This window comes from Eleutherodactylus coqui, chromosome 5 (assembly GCF_035609145.1).
Source record: "Eleutherodactylus coqui strain aEleCoq1 chromosome 5, aEleCoq1.hap1, whole genome shotgun sequence".
Classification (NCBI taxonomy): domain Eukaryota; kingdom Metazoa; phylum Chordata; class Amphibia; order Anura; family Eleutherodactylidae; genus Eleutherodactylus; species Eleutherodactylus coqui.
Window position 1 is genome coordinate 68,241,916 of NC_089841.1, and position 20,577 is coordinate 68,262,492.

At 44.4% G+C, this 20,577-nt stretch overlaps 1 protein-coding gene across 2 annotated transcripts in view; it reads left to right on the forward strand.

Moving 5' to 3' along the window:
- Positions 1-20,577, forward strand: part of UNC13B (unc-13 homolog B) — a 307,612-nt gene that overhangs the window by 118,084 nt on the left and 168,951 nt on the right. For both annotated transcript variants that reach the window (XM_066602685.1, XM_066602686.1), the window contains exons 10-11: positions 8,024-8,329; positions 13,958-14,048. In XM_066602685.1, the coding sequence (XP_066458782.1) occupies positions 8,024-8,329; positions 13,958-14,048 (397 nt within the window). The remainder of the gene's footprint in view (positions 1-8,023; positions 8,330-13,957; positions 14,049-20,577) is intronic.

Consider the following 20,577-nt stretch of genomic DNA (forward strand, 5'->3'; position numbering starts at 1 on the left):
ATGGTGGCAGTCTGAAGATGGGGAATGTGGATATTACATGTACAGTGATGGTGTTTATGTGTACTCCCTTTTAACTGACCCTACTGGGGAGTATGTCTATGTCTGTACAGCAGACACAGATTCATGCTTTGACTATGAAGAGTATTTAGAAACCAATTATATTATGTCAGATGAGGCTGTCATCTTATGTGGTTTTAAGGTACCTTTAAACAATGGAGAACTTCCCTGGTTTGCAGTAGATGAACAAATAGATAACAATGCCTTAAATAGTCCCCTTGACTTGGCGTTAAATAGAAGTGATCAATTAATGAACTTAGAGACCTTTTCTCATATGTTTGAAGAATCTGTGTACTTCCAAAGAGACCAGCCTCTAGACTTCTCAACATGCAAACTTAAAAAATTAAAAGTAGACCTCAGACCAGATGGTGAAAATATCTTTTCAGATAATTATTCTCTTGACCTTACCAAATGTCCCCAGTGGCACTCAAAAGTAGACGTTGTTGACTTGGCACAAGCTAAGCATCCCTTTAAACAGATTCCGGATCAAACAATTACCGAAAACTCCAAATTAGATTTTCTCTCAACTGGCAATACTGAACCTCCGCCCAAAAATGAATCTCAGTCCACTGAAAAAAGTGATGTTAAAAAGATTTTATTCAATCCTGTGTCCTCTTTAATGTCTTCTCTTGGTGGTCTACTGAGTAAAAATGAAACCCCTAATTCTCCCCCTGCTACTTGTGATGAGCGGTCAAAAGCAGTCAGTGACCATACTGTAAAGCAAGTAACACCTGCACCTATTGACGAATCCAGCCACAGAAATGTAAAACAGATACATGATAAAACTTTGGATGATACAAAGATGCCCAGGAAACTAAAAACTCATTCAGTGCAAGAAATTCCAGAAGGTCCAAATGTAAACATGTATAATTACTCTCAAAATTGGACCAAAGAACATGGAAATACTGACATGTCTACTCCAAGACCGTCCCTTCAGGCAAAGGAAGGCATCAACAAGATGAGCCAAAAAGTTGCAGAACCCACAGAAACTGCCCTTCCACAGAGTGAGCCAGAGAAAAATCTATTTAAGAGTGCCCTACAAATCTTTAACATAAATGATGGCAACTCTGATAAAACCAGCACTGATAAAAATACTACTTCTGGTTTCTTAAACTTTTTCAAGACTCAGATTGATTCTGTAACATCAGGTCCAACTCAATCACAGGAGAACTTGCCTAATAAATCAGTGCCCATAGAGGAAAATAAAAAAAGTAATAAAACCCCAGAAGTCTTTCCTGAACAGAAGGAAACCATCGGCATTTCATCTATATTTGGGTCTCTGAGTGATCTCTTTAAAACGGAGTCTGTGTCTTCTAAGCCACCCTGTGAAGTCACGCCAACATCAAATGAGAAAATCCCATCTGAAAAGTCGTTAGGATTAAACCAAGATGATGTAAAAACTGGTACTGCTCAAATGCCAAGGAGTAAACTCTTAAAGAAACAGGACACTATTCAAGATACTAGTTTGAGGACCTCCCTACCATCTACACATGATGTAGGTAACAATATGTCTGGAAGTATGCCAGTACCTAGAGAGCATCCAGAAAAAGACTCTACTCCTACTTCTTCAAACAAACGTTTAATGCCCACTATTCCCCCTCAACAATCTGTAAAACCAGAATTTGGTTCTAAGGAACAACCTGCAAAAATGTCTGCAGAATATAATCTTCAAGACCATAATCAAGAGCAGCAAAACAGCACACAAATAGGAGAAAGTCTATCACAAACAGCCAGTAGTATTTTTAACTTTTTCAGTAGAACCATCAAAACTGATCCCACACCTGTGGAAGTACCAAAACCTCAACCCAAAGTGGAAGTACCAAAACCTCAACCCAAAGAGTCAGAACCACAGAGTCTCTTTAAGATACCAACTTTTTTCTCTTCAAGTAAACCTAGTGGCAGTGAGAAACCGCCACCCAGTACCAATACCTTTTCTAGTCTTTTTGGCTTTTCATTGTTTGAGGAGACAAAGACCCCTGATCCCAGTCTGTCAAAAAGCACCAAGGAGGAGGGCATTATAAACTCGGCACAAAAACTAAAAAACATTCCAGATTTTAATGATTTCCCTCAGAAAAGAGAGTATAGGAAAGATACAGTTGTACTAGAACAACCGTATTTGACTGCGGACTCTCCATTATACCAAGCATCACTTCTTAGCGATGGTCATGATTCCCTCCATGAAAATGAATATAGGGAAGTTACAGCTGCACTAGAACAACCGTGTTTGACTGAAGACACTTCTTCATTATACGAACCATCGCTTCGTGGCGACAGTCCCTGTGTGCTAGATGATAGTCCACCACCAGATGAATTGTATATTTGTCCTGACAGAGCAGAATCTGAAACCTGGTATTCGGAAAATGGTTTATTGCCAGAAGACTATGAAATTGATAGAACGTCTCAAGTATATGAGTTCCAGAATGAGGGTCCAGAGCAAGAGCATTGCGAGTATGAAGGTAGTGAGTTTGTGGAGCCAAGCCAGTACGACTATCATTCAGAAAATGAACAACTTGGCTATCTTCCTGAAAATGAGAGTCAAGTGAGTGATGATTATGTTAACAGCACAGCAAATAGTATAACGGAACATTCTATTGAATGTATATCGCCCGTTTCAGAAACATTTCCCACTCTTAGCACAAATGATGAAGTGTTTGCCGCTGTTGCGGAAATTTCAGATGACTCCGGCTCTGTCCATGGTGTGCAAGAATCGTTTATTGGAGCTCCAAGCAACTTTGGGCCAGATAAGGAAATCCTGTTAGAATCCCAAGACGATGCACATGAACATATGACTAATTCCAGTGGCTTGAATTTACGGAAGGATGAACAAGCTACAAAGGAGTATGGATTTGTAAACACTAACCTGGGTCCTCCACAGCCAGCGAAAGGAGATGCACCTGCTTTAAAATCATTAGATCATCCATCCTCAACAAATATATCTAAGGAGCCGGAGCAGGAAAAATCTGTCTTGGACTCATCAGTTGAAATGTTTTCTAGCTTCATGTCGAAAATCAGTGTGTTTTCTTCAGCACCCAGTGAGCCCCAGAAAAATACCTCCAGCTTCTACTTTACCCCTCAGCCTTCAGCGCCAAAGAAAAGCTCCTTATTTGGCTTCTCCTCTTCTCCTCAGACTAGTACATTTTCCACTGACTTCTTTGGTATTTTTAAATCTAGTGAAGTGACCAGTAAACCACCTGAAGCAGCGGTGCCCGCAAAAAGTGGCATTCAGTCCAAATTGCCCAATCAGGCAAGCAGCGGTTTAATAAAGCAAACTGGTTTTGACAAAGGGCAAGCAGACGTATCTAATCTGCCTGCAGATAAAGGCACCAAAACGGAGCAAGAATCTATCTTGACAGCTGAGGCTCATAATCTGCCCAAAGATGTTCTCAGTGGCGACATCATTCAAGCTGATGACACCATAGCTCTGAAGGATGGTAAAGCTAATATAGAACATTTAGAGAGAGCTCCCGAAAATGAGGAAACCACTCATCCTAGTGATTCATCCTTAAACATCCTTAATTTATCTGAGACCTCTCTCAACATAAAGATGGATAAAATGTTGACTTGCCCTTCAGAATTAAGTATAGTTACCGAAGACTCTTTTGGAGTTCACCCAGACATAAATAGTAAGAGTCCTCATGAGGCATTAGTTAAGCAGTCATCCATTTTGGGGCCTTCCCCTGATATAGAATTGACTTCTACAAAGATCCTTTTACCTGAGGCAACTGAAGTACAAAATCGTCAATACAACACCCAGTCCCCTGTGTTTGGGAATATGGAATGGTCATTGGTTTGGAAGATGGAATGTGAGAAAGGTCCTCCTGCAGTTGACTTGTCTAGATTGCCTGTGGTCCTGAAAACCAGTGCAGAAGACCTGTATTTAAATGAAAGTGAGAACACTACTGCATGCTCTGATCAAGTCTCAAAAGTAAATGGAGATGAAGTCATTTCTGGGCAATGCCTGGTACAAGCCAAAGAGACATTAGATGAATGTACTCTCCCCTCTGAATCTTCTACGATCCTAACAAATGTTTCAGAAGCACTTCAAAGCAAAGACCATATGATTGACCCGACTCAAAGTCCCTCGCCTTGTTTGGATATTCGATTAAGTAGCCTGGAAATAATTTCTGCAAGTTCTTTGGACGATCAAGATGAATCTGCACCAAAAACCATTGAACTCTCATCAAGCTCTAAAGCCTCCACTGCCCCTTGTATCAAGGGAGTGACACCAAAACTCAATAAAAAGGAACCAAGGCCAGTCATCTGGGCATAATAAATGGTGTCCCTCAAGCAGCCATTTATAATGTACCTTAGCATTGTCGCTGTGTTGCTTGTTCTAATGTAGTACAATCACCCGCTATTAACTCTTCAAGCACTCTAGTGTTAGATTATGTATTCTAGTTTGTCTGTTTAGGTCGTGAATATGACAATCCCACCCCATAGTCTCCTATAGCGCAAAAAAAAAATAAATTGATCAGCAATACTTGTTTTCTTTACCCAGTTATACCGCAAACGTTAAGTCTACTTGGCCACCAATTGTTTTCTCCATGAAGAAACTAAGTGGATGAAAATCATAGGTGGTCATAGTCCTAGCCCAGGGACACTCCTGATGGCTAATGTAGGGCAGTTTGCAAGCATTATAAATTAATAGGTCCTTTAAAAATCTCTTATTCTACTATGGAAGTGCCCTTGCCTAGGAACCTTTCCTTTTTTTGTTAGTTGATGTCTGCTTATTGAAGCTTCGATGTCATAGCTTGTCTTGCAAATTGTACATAGATTTTTTTAATGAAGAGGGTATTAGAAAAATGGTTGTCACTGTTTAAAACCAATGAAGTTGAAAACTTGCTTGAAAATTACGAAGATGTCTCAATCACATCTTCGTTGAATGTAATTATGTTAAAAGGCTATTTTTATGCAACCCATTACCTCGATGGGCAAGCATTGCTAACGTATAGACGGCTGTAGATGAGTGGTCTCCAACCTATCCATTTGTAGTTGTTGCCAAACTAATGCCTAGCGGGTGTCTGGCCATGCAGGGAGTTGTTTTGCAATGGCTGAAGAAGCATGTGTTCTAGACCACTGATCTTGGGAAGACCCTATTTTAAGACAGCTGCCTTTTTACGTCCGTTTAGAGCACTTTGCTTTGGAACGTGGTATCCAAGTAAATCTCTATAAATTTGAGTACAATTTGCCATGTAACCATGTTTTCTCGGTGCCCTCTTTAGTATTGCTGTATGTTGAGTGTACTGGTAAAGTGAAGGTCTGAAACCTCAAACCATTTTTACTCAAATCGATAAACCGGTGTAGGGTAAAATACGCAGAACACTGGGTAAATGTGCGGGTGATGAGTCTTTATGAGCCCTCAGTGTTTTCAGTCTTGCAGGGCGATGAGTGGAGTAGTTTGTATATAAGTGGCCATCTGCATCTTTTATATTCAATTAATATTTTCCTTCAGAATCTAAAACGAAGTCAGCCAAATGTATCCAACAAAAAGAAAGCACTCGTTAGGGTAGTCTCTTCTCCATGGATCTCACAATACAAGTACACCCCATCTCAAGTTGGCCGTATTGTAGGCTTCCTTTCTATAGAACACATCTTAAGTAATGATCCATGGAATGGTTTCTCCATGGTTTGCTAAAGGGATGGCCGGATGATGTACAAGTTTCTAGCCTTAAGGCACCAATCAACATTAGGGAAAAGTCATCTGGTCCTGCTGACTTTTGGCAAGACTGGCCAACTATCATGTATATGAGGTCCCTCAACTTTCCCCAACAGACTGTTGGGAAGATAGGATTGGGCTCATTAAATGTCAATGTCCGATCCTTCTATTCTTCGTAGAGATAAGCCACTGCCAGAGGAGTTTTAGCAGTGGCTTACCTTCCTCTGCTCATTGAAAACATGTGAACGCTTGTATGACCACCTTTACTGTCTAGTATGCTGCTCTGTATCATACCAGCCAGCTAAGAATAATGGCCCTTTTATATGGGCCAGAAAAATTTAGGTTCCTGCATCCAGTGGGAATTTGAACGATTCTCGTTCTTTGTAAATACATTCCCCGACTGAACGCCCAATGAGAACTTGTTTGCTTCTCGCTCGTCGTCCAGTTTCTGCATTCTGTGTAAAAGGGCCCTTACAGTAGGTGAATACTCATCAAAAGGCAGATATAGGTGGCTCTGCAGGTTGGATGGTCTGCTGAACAACTTGAGGTGCCAAATTGACCCATGTTTTACAGTTTGACTACATATCCACATTTGACGCTTTCCCGAATAATACACTACATGACTGCCTGAGAGACATACTCTAAGGCTTCTCGAATCTGCAGATTTCTGTTGTGGCTATGCAAATTTTTTGACCATGCAAACCGTTCCATGATCTGCACATAGATTAAGCCCTTTTTCAAAGGGCAAATCTGTGGCAAAATTACACCATGTGAACATACCCTAAAGCCCAATGTCCACGCCACACGTGGATTTTCACTGCGGATCATCATGAAAATCGATTTTCTTTAATGGCTTGCGGGAGCCACATTTGCGCAGGTTCCGTGATAAAATGGAGCATGCTGCGGTTTTAGATCCGCACGGAGAATCCGCGAAGCACCTAGAAATCAAATCCGCAAGGTTTAATCCAGTTGCAGACGCCCATTGTTTCCTATAAGCGGCTAGAGCTGCGGATCTCCCGCACGGATTCAATAAATCCAATCTGCACATGGACGTTAGTCCTCAGGGTGCATTCACATGTCAAAAAATCCTTAGCAGATGTGCAGCAAACTCTGCCCAGTTTGTTGCAGATTTTGTTGCCGATCTTGTTGTGCATTTCGCTCCTCCAATTCATTTTAAATTGAAGGGCTTAAATCTTCTGCAGACCGGCACCACATCGCATGGGGATTTGCTGTGGATAATCCACAGCATATTAAATGTAGAACGAACTTTTACGGCCATTCAGTTGGCCTTATTTTCTTCCTGTGTCCGGTTTTCTTCACGGACAGCTTATAGATGAATTCTAGTGCTTTTTCACAGACCGATCCAAACCTCCCTGCATGCCGTATTCTCATCATATCCCGGGTGAGCGTAGGTTATGTAATGTGTACTGCTCCCACAGATCAGACCGCACGTGGACAGATGTCTTGGGCGCAACTTGCAGTACTGCCGTCTGAATGGGGCCTAAATAGCGATATTATTCAATGACACAAGATGTTTCTGCATTCTTCACCATATGTCTCCATACGTGATCTGATGGAGAGGCGTGTGTCATGTTAATTCCAGCCATGTAAATGACAAAACGGTACATTGTCATGGATGAGAACAGACAGGGTCCATCATCTTGTCACACAAAACTCGCAAAGGAGTTGCTCCATTAACGCCATTTAACTTGTCACAGTAGATTTCAATTAGACCACATCAAAAATGACATTTAGTCCAGGCTAATGGATGTTTTCTATAAGAAAACATCGTAAATGTTGTATACGCTGCCTGTGGTTCCATAATGCATTGTGATCTGCTGTGGTGCATTGTGGGAAATGCTTCTTTTTTTTTTAATATGCAAACATTTCAGTAAATCATAAGAAGCGCAGTCATACATAACACAGATGCGAGGCATGTCTGCCTCCGACTACTCTACAGTCCGGCTATAGTCACAGCAGCTTCCACAATGCACTGCAACAGGTGCAAAATGCCCCATGCAGACACTTCATCCTGTAGGGGGTAGCACTTACACTAGGTTCTGCAAACTGAGGGTCAAACAGGAAACATGCAGAATTCTGAATGCAGCTCTGGATGTGACCAGAGTGTATAATGTCTGAAGGAAACTATTTGTAAAGTTATCTGAACTCAAAAGTGGAGCCATCACACCGCTGATGATCCAACCATTGTATGGTGTTCTGCCGTTTCCCCCTACACCCTGGTTTTGGTCGTAAACTGGTAAAAGTTCAGATTCCATAAATAATCTGTCTCTGATCCCTCCTTCCCTACAGTCCCGCCGGGAGTAGTCGGTATGGCTCATCTGGTAATGTCAGCCAAGGGAGCTCCCAGCTGAGCGATTCCGACCATTATCATGAGAGTCTACATTCTCTGGACATGGAGGAAGAGCGACACGATCCAAATTATGGCTTTGGTGCTTCTGCTAACCAGAGGAAGAGTGACCAAGAGTGGTACAATGGTCACGAACCCAAGAGGATGGGAGAACCTCAGGGAGGCGAGGCACAACCGGAAGAAGTGGCCACCAAATCACCTCAGGAGCTAGAGCGAACCAAAGATGTTCAGCTAGAGAAACGGGAGAGGTCGGTATTACCTGTTCTGTTTTCTGTCATTCTAATTCTCTCTTAATCATGTGTCACTGTGTGGGTTTATGAGACCGTATCAAATATATATGCATGTGGTGGGCGGTTTGTTAAAGCCCATAACAACCAATCACAGCGCAGCTTTCATTTATTATGTTGTGGTAAAATGGAAGCTGCGCTGTGATTGGTTGCTATGGGCAACAAAGATTTTAGTTTAGGGTATGTTCACACATAGCGGATTTTCTGCTGCAAACTCCACAGCATTTCTACATCAAAAAACCCTGTCAACCTTGAAATCAGCTGTGAATCCACAGCTGACCGTGTGCTGCTCTCCTCCCACCTCGCAGTACTGCTTTGTGTCCAACAGCCATAACTTCTACCAAGCCGTGCCACCGACATTCAGGGTCAAGTAGCAGTTGCCGATGTGCGCTGCTGTACCCCGAGCCCTATTGGGCGGTAAGAGGAGTGCAGCGCAGGCTGAAACTAGCTGCGGCTTCACAGCTGACGACTAGTCTGAACCTGCAAAAATCCTGCGGGTTGTGGATAATCTACAGTAAAATCGGCATTTTGGAGCAGATCTGCAACAGACTTTACTCACCCCTTTTATTGAAAGTGTGAAATCTGCTGTGGATCTGCACCAAATACCACGGCAAAATCCGCACTAATGGGGCACTAATAATGTGGATTTTGACATTGTTTTTAATGCTGAAATGATGCAGATTTTGCAGTGGATTTTCCACAAAATCACATATTAGAGGATTAAAGAGAAGACGATCACACATAATAAGCTTGGATACACCAGCTTATTAGTCAGGCCCACACATAAGGGGATTAAAAGCTCTGATTTAGACTAGGTGCACACTGGCATATTTTGGGACTCTGTGCGGTCTATACAATCCGCAGACAACACATGGCCCTACTATGGCCTACAAGGATAGAAACATCAATGCTTTTTCCCACGGACTGATCGTCCGCATGAAAAGGCTCATGGTGTCTTATTTCGGTCTGTTTAACAGACGAGATACAGCACATACCAATGCATATATCTGTGTGCTGTGCCCAAGGAAGAACCCTGCGTAGGTTCGAAAGCTCTTTAATAGAGATGAGCGAACGTACTCGGTAAGGCCGATTTCGCAATCGAGCACCGCGATTTTCGAGTACTCCACTACTCGGGTGAAAAGATTCGGGGGGGCGCCGTGGGTGAGCGGGGGGGAGAGGGAGAGAGAGAGAGCTCCCACCTGTTCCGCGCTGCTACCCCCCACTCCAACACGCCACGCCCCGCCCCCTGGCGACCCCCGAATCTTTTCACCCGAGTAGTGAAGTACTCGAAAATCGCGGTGCTCGATTGCGAAATCGGCCTTAGCGAGTACGTTCGCTCATCTCTACTCTTTAACATCATGTATTTTTGTTAGCCATCAAAAGGTATTGTAGCTACAAGATTACTCTGTTTACTGAGAACAGTCACATATTGGACTTATTGGTGTCAATGTTCTGTCCCCTGCAAGTTGTGCCCCAGTCTCTCCGGCACAGCTTGCAGTTACATTAATGTGCACGTTGCTTTAGTAGCACAGTTTCTGAAATGAGAAGCTTAGATGCAACAGATAGTAATACTTGAGGAGAGGCACAGATATGTGGGCCCGGTTGCACAATGTTGTGCAGTATGTGTTGTATTACACTGGTTCAGGAGACTGTATCTCGCATAAGAAACTGAGATACAGACTCCCTCCAGACAGGATGCTTGTATCTATGATGGGCTTACATACACTATATCGTCAGACAATCTCACACATAAGAGCCTTAGATAAGTCTCATGTCCATGGGCCGATCGGATTCTGCATGCAGGAAACCGCAGCAGAATGCGGTCCCACTGCGTACCCGTCCAGGTCTTCTATTTTCTTCACTGCAGGTAGGTGCGGCAGCGCCGTCTGACAGAATCTCAAACTCACATGACCTTCTCATGGATACACCGCCTCATCATGCAACATTAGACTCTGATAGAGCGACAGCATAGTATCGCACAGGATGGGCTAAAAAACTGCAGCTCATCAGACACGATCACATGTGTGAAGCTTAGATTTGCAGACAATGTTACATAGCTTGAGCTTAGATACGCTGGTTCATCTCGGCTTAGATACACCGGTGCACAGTCTCTGGAGCCTTTGTACAGCATGCAGATGAGTATATTCTCCTTCCAGCAGCCGCCTGTATCTCTGTACTTGTGGCTCTTGTGCGGATTCCCCACGGGCCGCAAGCTTCTTCACCTCCCTGTATATAAGGCGCCTCGCTGAGGACAGAGGCACGAGGTGACTAAAGTATAGAGTCTGCAGCGGTCTGGTGCTGAGGAACAGTTTGCAGAATTTCCGGTTTCTCTGAAGGCATCAGTATTCTCGCAGCGTCCGTAGTAAACACAGCCCGCTCGCTGCATTTGCAGAGCAAGATGAAAGCTTTCGCTCCAAGATTGTTCCCTGCATCAAGCTTCTAATCTAATAAAGGATGCGGCGGCGAATACTGTAGCGCACACTTATTCCTGATCCCCACATAACCTACAATGCAAAGTTATTAAAAGGAATTTGTTCCAGTGTTTGCCGGCTGGGTCCTCCGCACCGTCCCCATGCCTCGCGCCTCTGGATGTATTTTTCATTCCTTTTCTATTCTCTTTTAATCTCTGATCCTGATTAACACATTTTAGTCCGCAGCCATAATTCACCTTCCATCCTGCTGGGCAGTCTTACTGCATGGCGTTCTGCAGCAGGCAGTCCGTGTACAGCTGCGCTTCCCACACACAGTGGATGGACGGGCCACGATCAAAATCTATGCATTAGATACAGTTTCACGCTTGACGTCTTCATAGACTGTTAATGGGAAGGATTTACCTTGATTAAAGAGTCGGAAATCTTCACAAGTCTAATCATTTAACGTTCTTCCCTCTGATAAAATCTGCTCTTGGGTTTATAAAGTATATACAGAGGAGACATGGACCAAAAAATAGTGCCACACAGTGCTCCCCGTGCCTGTGGGCGCTGCGGCGGCGATCTCCCCGTGCCTGTGGGCGCTGCGGCGGCGATCTCCCCGTGCCTGTGGGCGCTGCGGCGGCGATCTCCCCGTGCCTGTGGGCGCTGCGGCGGCGATCTCCCCGTGCCTGTGGGCGCTGCGGCGGCGATCTCCCCGTGCCTGTGGGCGCTGCGGCGGCGATCTCCCCGTGCCTGTGGGCGCTGCGGCGGCGTGCTCCCCGTGCCTGTGGGCGCTGCGGCGGCGTGCTCCCCGTGCCTGTGGGCGCTGCGGCTGCAGAGTCTTGCCCCTACCTACGTGTCGATTAATTTGCGTCCATAACTCGGAGCCATGGCTCTCCCTACATGGTTGGCTACCTACCACAGTGTTCCCCAAAGCATAGATGATTTCTGTGCCTCCATATTAACATCCACTGTAAAACATCAGCAGAAAGTTACCTTGAGTGGCCAATTAACACTAGGTACATAGCCTCGGGGACCCCCTTTTGGAGATGGAGGCCCTATGAATTCTGCCCAGTGTGCTCCCAAGGTGATATTTTGTAGTGGATTCTGTACCCAGATCCATGGTGAAATCCGCACCCTTTTAGCATTCTATTGAATGTTATGCAAATCCACACTGTACTTTTAGAATCCACATTACGGGGAAAACAAATACACCTCACTTTTGGCATGGTTTCACTTTTAAAAACATTTTTTTTCCCCTAGTAAACTAGGTGACTAAATACAAAGCGCAGTCTGGTGTTTTGCATATATAAATAGATATATATTGCAAAAAAGCGTGTAAGAAATTAGAATCTCCGCCACAGGAGCCGCCGCCCGGGAGCAGGAGCCAGCAGACGGATCTCTGTTGTCAGCCTATCTGACAGGCTGACCATAGAGAATTGTGGCAAATCGCAGTATGCTGCGATTTGCCGGCCGCGAGCGCAGAATCTCCACTTGTGGACGGGGGTGGCGATATTCCGGCCACGGGGAACGCAGTGAAAACCCGCCCATGGACAGGCAGCCTTAGGCCCCCTGTCCACAGCAGTGATTTCGGCGAATCACTTCGGCTGAGGCTTTTCATAGCATCTCTATGGAAAGTGCCGGCCCCGTGTCCACGAGCAGAGAATCACTGCGATTCTCCACTCCGCGGTCAGCCTATTTGTCAGATAGGCTGACCTGCGGAGAACTGTCTGCCGGCTTCTGCTCCCGGGCCTGAGGGTGCTGACACATTTTTGTGATTCTATACATTTGGTGGTTTTAATGTCCTATTTTTTTAATTTCTTTTTTTTTTACTTGCACACAAATACCTTTTTTTTTCTTTTTACAGATATTATTAATAATAATAATAATAATTTTTTTATTGGGGAAAAAAATCAGTTGTACTTTTTTCTTTGCTAAATTCTTTATTTTTAAATTGGTGTATTTACACTAAAATGCAGTACAGGTATGGGTTCCCCATTATGCTTCAGATGTTTTGACACAGCATTTATGTAGTCTTTGATTACAGCACCGGTATGGCGATTGTTTAGGTTGATGTGGGCGGTGAATTGTTTTCCCTTTTTTATATATATTTTTTTCAGTTCCTTTTATTACATGTCACAAACAAAGCTTGAGTCACAAACGTAAATACAAGGGTGACATTACAAGAATTTCTTGAAAATCCACAAAAATGGGTTACAGTTTTAACAAAGTGAGAAGTAATTTATAAACCATAACATAAATCTGGAGTAAATGCTGAAATTGCTCTCCTGCTAAAGGACAAAATAAACGTCAGCGTGAACATTACCTAAGTTAACCGAAGAGTGGAATGGGAGTCGGGCCATTTTATTCTGGAACTTTTTGAACTTATTTTTGTAACTATTTTTTTAACATCTATGCCCCCATAGCGTAACATAAGACCTCTTGGGGACATTCACACTTTTTTTCTTTTTAATTTCAGTTTTCCATCCCAGCTGGGGCATCCATAGGAGCCCGACTTACAGGGGAAAACCTCCAGCTATAGCGACAATAGTCACCGTGAGAGCTGATCAGGGCCTGCTAAAATCCATCAGCTCTGCCATTTCACTAAGCAGAAACGTCCCTTCTGTTTCCTGTATTCTCTACATAGGCCTTATTGAGCGCTATGTAGCCTCCCAGACGGACGCAGTTGTGAACCGCTTCTGTCTTCTCCTCCGGGTTCTGGGCTGTCTGACTGCTGAGTACCCGACTTGCTAGATTGCAGGAGCTTTAATCTGGCACCAAATATTTGCTATCGGCTGGAGTTAATGCCCAGGATCATGCGCCGTGTATTTTCGGCATTTTGTCCTTGGTTAATATGCCCCACATTCGCTACCATTGCCTTTCTCTTTTCCTTCCTCCCCTTTTCTCTTTGTCCCTTCTCTCTTCTTTCTTGCTGCTTCTGTTAAATCTTTCGCCATCTTATTCTCATTGGTCTCTGTTCATAAGAGAAGTCAGAGTAATAACCCAACCCCTGGTCAGTTGCTGTACTTCTGTTGGGTTTTTCACTTATCAACTTTTTGATTTTGCTAATAACCGTGATTGATCCACGATGTTCTGAAAGTTTCCTTATGATGTGACATTGATGTTCATAGTGTCCCCATTCTCTTACAGCCGCCTTATATTGTGACTTTCTTTACAGTTACCACGAAGATGTCGGCCCTCCTCCTTTCTCCCCCGCCAAAGCACGCTGGCTCCGAGCTATTAATAAAGTGCGGGTACAGATAAATGAGGTAGGAACACAACGCTCGGTTATTGTTTCCTGTGTGCCCGGAGAGTCGGCCTGTCAAACAACCTGCAATAATATCACTAGATGACATCTCGCGTGTGGCATACAGAGCTGTGATCTCCTGCGCAGGTTGCAGTTGCTCTCGTTGTTAGCAGTTTTGCAATGTGTAATAATCCTGCAGTGCTAAGGAGCAACCTCACATTGCATGCAGAGGCCACTAGCAGATGTTTTACCACAGCAGGGTATAGTGTCTGTATTCTGCTAGGTGATCTTGCAGAGACTAGAAGGCTGCTTTCTAACAAATGTAATAAGGACTCATTTTTGCATCTGCATTATGGAAGAATTTCTGAGCCCGATTGCAGTTCTAGTGACCTGAGCTCACAGCAGCATAGGGATCTATGTTGCTGCAGGTTTGGGTTAGCAGCTTATGGTCGGGCCACGACTCTTTTCGCTAATACCCCAAGAAGTGCGGAATAAGTTGGCACTATACAAATAAAGATTTATTAGTAATAATACGGGTTCTAAAATGTATCCGAGTTACACTCGTGTGAATGCGGCCTTATGGTTAGGTGCGAAACTATGTCCATGTTGCACTTGCGTGAAAGCAGCCTAAAGCATAGGTTTTTTACGATTTCATGCTGTACATATATAATTAATGTGAAAAGCAGTTGTTTTATATTACTTATCTTGTACTGATCCTAAATTGCAGCCTGTATTCTCCACAGCTGCTTTCACAAACTTTCAGGCTTCAGAGCTGAAATCCTGCTAGCTTCCCCTGCTTGTTTAGTGTCTGTAAATAACGCAACTCATCAGAGCAACCTCTGTCCAGTCATCTGATGTAGTAAAAGAACAAACCACCACCCGCATTACAGTTACATTTAAGTCATCAGGGGGGGTGTCTGTGAACATGTTTGTTGGTTGTTTCTAGTAACTACTGGCAGAATTGTGAGTACAGCTCTGAAGTATAATAAAGGCTGTTACTCAGGATCAGTACAAGATAAGTGATGTGTCTATCACTCAACTTTTCTTTCCTAGGTGAATATACAATCTCTGTACAGCGCTACGGCATATGTATGCACTATATGAATGGGTTAAACATGTATGCTTTTAAACTGTTCCACAGTTCTGCAGATTAATTTCATGCCGCTCTTACTTATAAATGAATGTGTTTTCTATAATACTATATCATGGAATTGCCTGCATATCCTCTACAAATCAGCCCAAATCAGAGCTTCAACCAATAGTTCTAAGCAGGAATTCTTTGGAGTTTATCAAATAAAGTCAGACTTAAAGGGTTCTCTAGAAACTGTTTCCTGGCAAGGAGATGATTGTATTACTTATGAGCCGTAGCGGGCATTGGCCGGTTTTGCCATAGGAAAATGTGGCCCACTATACAACAGACGCTAGAAGGAGAAGGTAGCCATTCAAATGGATGGCCATCTATGTTCTACAGGGATAGGCCAGGTCCACCAGAGTGAAGGTCTTCAGACCGCTATTTGCTCCTGATGACCAGCACTGATCTGCCAATTGAGACTGTTGGGGAAAAAAACGATTTTTCACCCAATTGAGCGTCCCTACAGAACTGTCATTGGTTGGTTGCTCCATCTCCCTGCTTGCACAAAGAAGCCCACCAGACATTTGCTCATTCATGGGCTGATCTTTACCCCCCAGAGTGGTGATCAGGTAAATGAACATTTAGGCAAATGTTCTTGCTCATTTATCAGGCCGTGTAAAAGACCCTTTATGAGCCACAGCTACTAACAAGGAGTTGCTCCTAGAGGGGGTCCTAAGAGAGCGACTGTTGGGCATTTAGAAATGGGTTGTCAAGTGAAGACCTCTTCAATATTAAAGGAGTTTTCTACGAAAACACAACTGATGGCCTACTCTCAGGGTAGGTCATCAATAGTTGATAGATTTGGGGTCCTGAGCGTCGGACCCCTGATGATCAGCTGATATGGTGCCTTCTGTTAGCAGCGCTACATACAGGGATCAATTGTGGTACAGCCCCTTTTAATTAAAATCATTACTTGTATTACCCCCTACTGATGGCTACGGGTCCATATATCATTGCATGTAATGTACAAAGGAAAACTGAGGTCAAACTTTAAGTTTAACTAGTCTGAATTCTTTACTAATAAGCATTAGAGATGAGCGAGCACCAAAATGCTCGAGTGCTCGTTACTTGAGTCGAACTTTCAGTGATGCTCGAGAGTTCGTTTCGAGTAACGAACCCCATTGAAGTCAATCGGCGACTCGAGCATTTTTGTATATGACTGGTGCTCCGCTAAGGTTTTCATTTGTGAAAATCTTGGCAAATCACCAAAGTCATGTAAAAAACACAGAAATGGATAGGGCAAGCGAGGAGCAACATGCAGGGCTGCATTTCGGGCTCTGAGGTCTCACTATTAAGCCACAATAGTGGCAAGCAATGAAAGCAATGGGCTGCCGGCGAGCGCGGGATGAATTTTCGGGAAGGGCTTAAAAATATAAGCCCTTACCTGAAAATCATCCTAAAATGTGTAAAAATAAAAAAAAAATGTATACTCACCTTTCCGCTGAAGCCGGAGTTCAGCCGCATCTGGTGGGCAGTTCTCCTGAACTGCTCTGAGTAGTATTCAGCAGCCCGGGATTTAAAATTCCCGCCTGCTGAATGAGCTGCCTCTGATTTGGTCACAGCCTCACCAATCGGAGGCAGCTCTCACTCACACCCACTCGCATGAATTCATGAAGGGGTGAGTGAGTGCTGCCTCTGATTGACTCAGCGCAGGGACCAATCAGGGGCAGTTCTCAGCTGAATGACAGCTGAGAGCTGCCCCTGATTGGTCCCTGCGCTGTGCCAATCAGAGGCAGCACTCACCCATTCATGAATTCATGTGAGTGGGTGTGAGTGAGAGCTGCCTCTGATTGGTGAGGCTGTGACCAATCAGAGGCAGCTCATTCAGCAGGCAGGGATCTTAAATCCCGGGCTGCTGAATACTACTCAGAGCAGTTCAGGAGAACTGCCGGCCAGACGCGGCTGAACTCCGGCTGCAGCGGAAACGGGAGTATACATCTTTTTTTCATTTTTACACATTTTAGGATGATTTTAATGGTAAGGGCTTATATTTTTAAGCCCTTCCCGAAAATTCATCCTGAGATCGCCGGCAGCCCATTGCTTTCAGTGGAGCCGGCTGTATTGCCGGCTCCATTGAATTCAATGGTCAGTGCTCGTTTAATCGAGACGAGTACCGCGTGGTGCTCGTCTCGAGTAACGAGCATCTCGAGCACCCTAATACTCGAACGAGCATCAAGCTCGGACGAGTATGCTCGCTCATCTCTAATAAGCATGTTTATGTGCTAAAGAATAACATAACTGAAAATCCTCTGTTTTAGCCAGTGCGTTGTAGGATAGGACCACTGCTAGCCTTGCAGCACATAGATGCCCATTGATTTAAATGGGCAGCCTGTAATCCTTCACCTCCCTCCAGCTAAATGCAGAGAGGTCCCTGCACAACTCCCAAATGTGCCAGTCCTCCAGGGACCAACCAATGAAGTTCTGTATTGCTGATCTTGTCCCTTTAAGTCAGCTAGGCATAAGACCCTTAATTGGAGAAAGGTTTGTCTTGCCCTCACAGGGTTAACCCCGGCGTGTGCTACCCACAGCTACTTGGCATCAGACAGCCGGGGAGGCAGATTGCTCATTGCTTTATAAACCCACCAAAGCTGATTTGCTCTCAGGAAATGTAAAAATAATAATTTGCGATTACTGTGTGCTTGTCATTCTGCAAAACTCTGTACAGACCGCAAATAATAAGAGTCGCCCAATGTTACACGAAGATTGCTGCTTCCCGTTTCTGGTGCAGGTGTGATGTATGGAGAGAAAGGGGGATGTAAAGCATGGCGGTATGGTGCATGCGTGCCATGCTGGAACTTGTAGTCCTCTTGCATCTGACTCCACACTTGCTGGGATTTGGTAATTTGGAAGATTTGATCACAGTATTAAAGTTTTATTTAGTAGTTTGCAGTCTGCAATGCCCAAGCTGCTCCGCAACCCCCAGCAGGTTGCAGACCACTGCTGTAGATGCGCTCAAGAAGAGCCGCCACAGAGATGCCCATTTTATTACAAACACGAAAAGATTTAATGATTTCTGATTAGTTTTTTTTGTGTTTTTGTGTTTTTCTTTGCCCTCCTATATTTAGATCAGACCTATTCTGTTCTTCCAGAGCTTCCTGGTTCAGGAACAAAATGCCAGATCTTTGCCCATGTCTGCACAATCTGTTACGTTTTTCTGACGTGGATGTGAAGGAAATCGTGGTGTCGAAGCGTGGATTTCTTGTAGACTAAGAGTTAAAGTACCTCCTGGCGTGGTTGCTGCCCCGGCGGAGACATAGAAGGGGGAGGGCACAAAGTGGCGCTGTTACTACTGGGGCCACAAAGGGGGGCACTTAATATTCAGGAAGTGACTATTACTATAGCGGACAATGAGAAGGGGCACTATTACTGCTGGGGCCAAGGAGGTAAAATCACATCAACGCCCCTTCTTTACCTTGGCTGGTATTTTTTGGTGACCACCCTAAGTGCACATCTATTTTCCATTCAGGGTCTTGGGGAAGCTGTGTAATAACTTCTGAGCCGTCACGTGTTTGCCCTTTTAATAGGCGACTGAGTCCACTTTGCTCCAGTACTCGTCTCCTGTGACTACCGCTCGGGTACTGATGGCATCCTCCTGATCTGTATGATTGCCTCTGTCAGTCCAGAACACGAGCAGCTTTCTGAAGGCTGGATGTTGTGCGGTAACAAGCTCCGCTCCGCCGGCGTCTGATAAATCTGTGCGCTCGCATCGGACAAGGCCAATTGTATTGCTTCTCGGTGTCCTGGGGCTGCGGGCGCGAGGAGACGGCCTCATTAATACGATTTGGTAGAGCTAGATCAATAAGTGCACATACGATCTGTGAGCAGCATCGGGTCTGCCGGCCTCGGAGGCTTCATCGCTACACGGAGGACAGTAGGACACCAAATCTGTAATAAGGTTATTATTCCCCTGCGCCCGCCTCGGCCTGGTTACATCGGAGACAGTGCAGGGTTTTAATTGATTTTTCCCTTTTTTTTCTTGTAGTTTTTATTAGAAGCTCCTTTACCGCTCCTGCTTGTAAATACTTGTATTTCACAGGAAATAACAATTTAGAGCCTATTTTCTAAGTACTCTGCCATTCCTCTGTTGTTCCTACTGGAAATGTATGAATAAATTGACAACAGAGTGTTACCATTCCCTTTTCAAAGGGGCGTGAATAGTGCTGAGGTAAAATGAAAGCTGCGCTGTGATTGGTTGCTATGGGCAGCGGGACAGACTGTCTTCTAGACCGCTTTCAGAAGAGTCTAGGGCCGGGGTACTTTTCCGTGGCCCCTTGTATATTAATGTTTTTTTTAAAATGCTCTTTAATATTGTCTATTTAGCGTTATTGGTGCTCGACGACCGTGTAGTGTCCCCATGACAGCTCTTCCTGAACACCCTTTGCAATGGATTTATAGACCTATACCCACATGGGTAGACATGAAAAACCTTGCCGTAGCCAGTGATCTGGATCCGCACCTCGGCGCTATGCCAACATTGCGCTGAAGAAGCGTTCTCCTCCGATCACCGTGGCAGCTGTGGGTTTTGGGATTATATCAAATGGATAACTCAGTAGAAAATTAAGATCTTAAAGCCTCTATTACCGTTTCGGATTCGCCTTCCTTTAGGCATAGTTCTGGAAAAATAAAGCTGATGTGAGGAGGTGGAACGGAGGCGAGAGGGGTGAGGGACCTGGGGGTTATTCACAGAAATGAGAAACTCGCACAAATGGGGAATCTGTTCTATTGAATGGACTTGTTCACATGAGCCAATTTTTTTTATTTTTTTCTGCCAGAAAAAGAAATTGCGTCATGTTCTATTTTAAAGCGTTCCCACGGGAGGAATCGCCCATCGGAAAACAATAGCAGGGCACTTGATGTCATGTGATCATGCGAGTGCAATGAGATTTTTCCCATTGAAGTCTATGGGAAACACTTGCAATCCCTTCATGTACATGAAATACGCGTGTGAAGATCGCAATTTCACAGAAGCGATGTGATTTTGTAATATTTTTTAAAAAAAACACTGCATTGACATGAAAATTGCACATTGGGTTTCTTTGTCCAACATTGTACCCGTCCGTGTAAATGTAGCCTTACTTAGGCCTCCTGTCCACGGGCGATATATCATTGCATTATCTGCAGCGATAATCCGCACGCGGGTAACGCATGAAACGCTTTCCATAGGATAGCTATGGAAAGCGCAGCCCGATGTACACGAGTGGAAATCCGCCGCAATTTTCTGCTCGTGTATAAAAATTGTGTCATGTCGCGATTTTCCGCGATGAAAGTAGAATAATGATAGGTTCATCGCATAAAATCTTGGTGACTTTAGTGTTCTCCCGCAGGGGAAATCCACAGCGTTAAAACGCAACGCCCGTGGGCAGGCGGCCTTAGACGAGGGGCCAGAATTTTCAGCAGCACAGAGTATTTCAGAACAGGA